The 5,467-nt window shown below is 43.7% G+C and overlaps 1 protein-coding gene across 1 annotated transcript in view; it reads right to left on the bottom strand.

Annotated features, from left to right (window-relative positions):
* Positions 1–451, bottom strand: part of LOC106881116 (interleukin 17-like protein) — a 3,654-nt gene extending 3,203 nt beyond the window's left edge. The window contains exon 1 of the mRNA XM_014931357.2: positions 197–451. Coding sequence (XP_014786843.1) covers positions 197–199 — 3 coding nt within the window. The 5' untranslated portion in view covers positions 200–451. The remainder of the gene's footprint in view (positions 1–196) is intronic.
* Between the last annotated feature and the right edge of the window lie 5,016 nt (positions 452–5,467).

Here is a 5,467-nt window from a genome sequence, read left to right as displayed (position 1 = left end):
TGTGTGTGTGTGTGTGTGTGTGTGTGTGTGTGTGTGTGTGTGTGTGTGTGTGTGTGTGTGTGTGTGTGTGTGTATACATACATAGGTTTAAATTATTGTAGTCAAATTCTGATGTTTTACATGAGACAGAGAACTCAAATAGTTAAGGAGCAACATGCAGAAATTCGCTAGAAAACATAAATTAAAGTCTACTTACCATCGTTATGTTTACTGTAATGTTTGTTCTCTTTGAAATAGAATGCAAGATGAGAGCAGTACGGCTGTAAATCAGAAAAGCACTAAGACAGTAAAAAATTTTACTCGTTTCTTAAAGTGATTTGCTTCAAAATGATATCGACAGTCTTGAATTTTGTTGATTATATACCGTTGTAAAAACCACTAATGGGATTTCCATATAATGTTATTCAGGAAACAATAAGAACCTATTTGATGTAAAAATATTAACTGGTAGAACTCCAAACTATACGGAAGAGAATACATCCTGTTTTGTAGTGAATCTGAACTTTGTGTGTATTTTTTTAATTATTTATAGAATTTCATTATTATCTTGACCCAGTCTAAGTGTTATTGTAGATCTCAATGATACACATTCATCTAAACTGCGATATATGCTGTATCGCCTGCTTTGTCTTATTCTAGCATAGTATTATAAGTTTTTGTCCAGTCACTGTTGTGCAGAGAGAAATCCACTTTAAGCGTACGTCGGTTTTAATTGTATCAGAACTGTACACATCTATAATAGCAAAATCTCCTTTCTCTTGCATTGGAATAAACAGCGATAATGATTTCAAATATCATTTTATATTGTAAGTTTTACAATGTTATATAATTCCTTGACAGAAGTTTTTCTGCCTCTCAAATTAGTCTCTCCAAATGTTTCAGAGTAACTACACAATTTATATCGCCGTAGGTTTATGATTTAATATACCTTATACTGACATCACGAAATTTACATCACTATTTGATTAATTTACAAATATATAAACGGTACGAAGGAATATAGCTCGACGTAACTGCAAAAAAAAATTGAAGAATACCCAAATAGGTGTAACAAGCAATGCTTCAATAGCGGAGATTACAAATATTTCATCTCATAATTTCCAAAAAAATTTTCCTACTCAATGGGGTGCATGCACAAAAGCTAGGATCTAAACAATAATTTATCTATCTATTCTTTGTACATTTTTTAATCGATGTTAACTTTCGTTATCGGAAAATACGTTTATATTGGGATTCTAACTGCTCCTCAGGAATTATTATACTAGTCAGTACATTTTCTGTTACAATGTTTATCAATGGTTTTTAGATAATTTGAAGGTACTGATTCCAAATGTAGCATCATATTTTGTCTATCTGTTGTGGCGAGAGTCATTTACACCCCTGTGGGGATTGGAAGAATGGACTAGCCCAGCTCTTATAAAGAATAGAGGTTAGTATAAGTAAAAGAAATGGGAGATCGTTTGTTAGTCTTAAGAGTTGTATTTCAGTTCGCTCTATGTGGGTTTTGTTGTATTACATTGTTAATTTACTGAAGTGTTGAACTGTTATTAACTGGAATTGTTGCAATTGGTGTTGTTAACTGGCTTTTATTCCTTCTTCCCCATTGTATGGGTGTAGTCAGGAATAATACTGTCATGGAAAGTAAACCAACGGGAAGTTACGCTGCGGTGACCGGCAAGGGCCTTTCAGTAGAGGTACTGAATGTCCATGAAATAGAATTAAAAGAGAAGAATTATAAAAAAATATAACGGCTTGCTGAAGAAGGAGGGAGACAGACTGAGGTTGACGCCCCCTAAAGAAATGCTGGAAAAAAACCCAACCTCCCAGCCTGGCTCATTCCCTGCTTCTGCCCACGCTGCCGCACTTGCCCTTACTTTTCCAACACCACCCTCCTCACAGGCACACATCATCGACTCTATCATATAACTGACTCCTTCACCTGCACTTCTAGCAATGTCATCTACTGCATCTCCTGCTCTCTCTGTCCTTCTCTATACATTGGTCAAAAAGGACGCCGCTTGACTGACCGGTTCGCGGAACACCTCCGAGACATCCGACTGGACAACGACACCCCGGTTTCGCGTCATTTCCACTCTACCAGTCACTTTTTATAATATATGTGTGTGTTCGGATTGTCCTTGCACAGGGGACATCCGGACTCCCGTCTTCGCCGTGAGCAGGGATTAATCTTCTCTCTTCGCTCCTTTTCGCCACATGGGCTCAACTCTCCTCCCCACTTCATCTCACCCTCCTCCTCTCTTCCTCTCATACCTACTTCCTCCCACCCACTTCTTTCTTGCTCTGGCACCTACTTCCTCTCTTCACTCCTACCACCTTCTCCCTTCCACCCTCTCCCTTCATCGTCTCCTCCTCCCTATTGATGATAGACTCGGCTGATAGACCGACTCGTCCCATACGTGACAGCAGTCGTTTGACATAAGCCCACAGGTCGGAAATGGTTGGACACTGCACGAGTGTGTGCAGAAAGGTTTTGTCACTCTGACCGCATCTCGGGCAGGTCGGTCCGGTGTTTCACGAGTCATGCTTGTAGAGCTTATCCCGAACGGGTAGCACTTCTCAATAGCACTGCCAGGCCAGGGATCTCTGGAAGTTGTCCATAGGTCCCGGCCCGAAAGTCGTCCTGCACAGGCGGGTCAGGTATTCCTCGTCGATGCCCAGGTTCACCCCGAGATCGTCGTCGTACCTCCCCTCCACTAATCCTCTATAGAATGCTTTGGTTGTGATGTCGTTGCTCATGGTCGACTCGGGACGGCATAGTTGCTCGAGAGCAACGCGACACTCACGGTGCCATTCGCCCTTCCTCGGTCTCTTCTTGATCCACGACTGCAGCCTGGTGATGGAGATGAGCTGCGGGAGGGCGCGCCGCACAAACGGGGAACACACCTGCCTACTGTCGTCTACGTAAAGCCAGAAGTGTCGCAGTCTCAGCACATGTCTGCACATCATCAACCACGGCATGCCCCGCCCTACTTTAAGCGGGTGTTGGCAACAAACGGATCGCCTGACCATCAGAACGCTTCATTTCCATAAGAAGCGGAAGAGTATGCGTTCCAGTTTGGTGATGGTACGATCGGAGCAAGGCACGGTGGTCAGACGGTAGTAGATGACGGGCGCGATGTACGCGTTATCCACCTCTGCCCGACCTTTTAGTGACAGCTTTCTCTCGGCCCATTGCCGGGAGAAAGTGGCCACCCTGCTCGTTATCTCGTCCCAGTTCTTTTCCGTTTGGAGGTCCGGATCAAACCAGAATCCGAGCAACTTGACCGGACAATCGGTCCAGCGTCCCACGACGGAGACACTGCTGGACGGCATGGGCTTGCTTCTCCAGATGCCGAGCCGCAAGACCACTGACTCTTCCCGGTTGATTTTTGCTCCCCTCGCCACTTCGTAGTTTTTCAGTGTCTAGCTGACCAGCGCGATGTGCTCATGGCTAGACACTATGACGGTGACGTCGTCCGCGTATGCGGACATGCTCGTTCCGCACCGCAGTTCACGCGGGATGCCCCTCTATTCTCACCTTCCTTGCTTTCTTTGGGGCATACCACCATCTATTGTTGACCATGGCACCCGTCAATGCTCTCTTAACCAATGTGCTAATCCGGTCCCTGTAAGCCTAGCGTGCCGTGAACGACGCGTTCAGCTTCCAGTGTGTCTTATCTAAGTCTATGTGTCTTATCTAAGTCGAGTGTACAAGTCACAAATTTGTGATCTGTGTAGCTGACTATATGGAACTGTAGACAACCTACACTATTCTTATCCACTGTCCTACAGAATACTCTAAGTACGATCTGGACGACCCGATGCAGTCGCTCCATGTCCACATTAGTACATACGGGTGGTCCAGACGGTACTTGTCAGACAGTTGGAAACCTCTGAACAGGTCTTTGAGGCATTTATATCCCCTCCTATTACTATCTCAGCCCACGTAGTTTAGATGCGTGTCCAGAGTAGCATTCCAATCCCCCACTAAAAGTAAAGGTCGAGACGTTCCCAGGAAAACCTCTAGATGTCGGAAGAAATCTGGCCGACCTGTTAAGGACGGTGCATAAACTGTTATCAGTCGAAAATCACACCCATTACTGCCATCGACATCCAAGACGACCAGCCTACCCTCCGAGTCTAGGAAAATTGCTCTTATTTTGAGGTCGAGACTCTTCTGAAGAAGCACCGCGGTGCCACCTCCGCCCATCCTCGGCAGCCACGGAGAAAACTTTATGTCGAAATGTCCGCCGAACCTGTGCTGGAGGGCCCGTGGGCTGTGGAGTCTGGTCTCGCTGATGGCTATGATATGCAGATTCTGTGACTTGATGACTCCAAGTCAGGTACATTTATACTACCTATTTTGAGCATCTTCCTATCGAAAGTTGTGTTTTACACACGAAAGGAAGATGAAAGAGAGAGAGAGAAAGAGTCACTTACTGTCCGAAAGCTGTTTGTCCTTCACCATACAGTCTTCTCCCAGAAGGTTTTTGTATAATTTTTTAGACAGGTATTTTTGAAATCTCTCTACTGCATCCGGGTAGAGAGATTTCAGTGTGCTGTGTGTGCTCTGTGTTATGTGTATGATTTTGATGTGTTGTGGTGGTGTTGTGCGTGGGTGATTCTTTGTTTTAGTGTCATTTTCTGTTATGTTGGTATTTGACTTAATGTATTCCATTAGGTCTGGATTGTTAGTGTTTATAACTGTCAACATTGTTGGAGCATTTGGTGTTAGTGTGTTTATGTTAATGCTTTTTCTGTGGGTGTTTTGGTTTCGGGAGTGGTAAACCTCCCTGCTTTGTTTGTCTGCTTCTCTATTCTTTTATTCCCTCTTTTTCTCCTTCCCTCCTGTGGCCACTTGCCAATCCTCTGTGTCGTCTTCATCTGACGACATATCGGAGGAATCAGAAGATGGGAGGGGAAGGGTATTGGGATTTATTTCTGAGTGTGTTGATTTTGTTGTTGGTGTTGGTGCTGGTTTGTAACAGTTGGGATGTGGTGTATGGGATTTTGTCGGTGGGGTATGAGTCTTTTTGGTTTTCTCTTCTTCCTTTGGGGTTTTTGTTTGTGGTGGTGATGATGATGTTGTTTCTGTTCTTGGTGGCGCTGGTGGTGGTGTTGTTTGGTTGGGCTGGCTTGTTGGTTCCTGATGTTCCTTCATGTGTTTGTAGAGCTGTTTAATTAGTTGTGCATATGGCGGTGTGGGTAGCAGTGCTGTTTTTTTGCTCGGGAACAACTGAAGAAGGGAAATATTCTTTATGTTGCATGTCTCGTTTCTCTGTTTATTTTTTTCGTTGTTCGAAAAAAAGTTCGTTTTCTGTCTTCGTCTTTATGCTTTCGTTTCTCATTGTTTAACGTTTTTTGTGATGTCCTGTACCCATATATGCATGTATGTATACATATAGATGTAGGTATGTACATATATGTATGGATATATGCATATATTTATATATTATTTATATTATCA

Source organism: Octopus bimaculoides, chromosome 1 (genome assembly GCF_001194135.2).
Source record: "Octopus bimaculoides isolate UCB-OBI-ISO-001 chromosome 1, ASM119413v2, whole genome shotgun sequence".
Lineage (NCBI taxonomy): Eukaryota > Metazoa > Mollusca > Cephalopoda > Octopoda > Octopodidae > Octopus > Octopus bimaculoides.
Note: the sequence above shows the minus strand (reverse complement) of the source record. Positions and strands in the feature narration are given on the sequence as shown.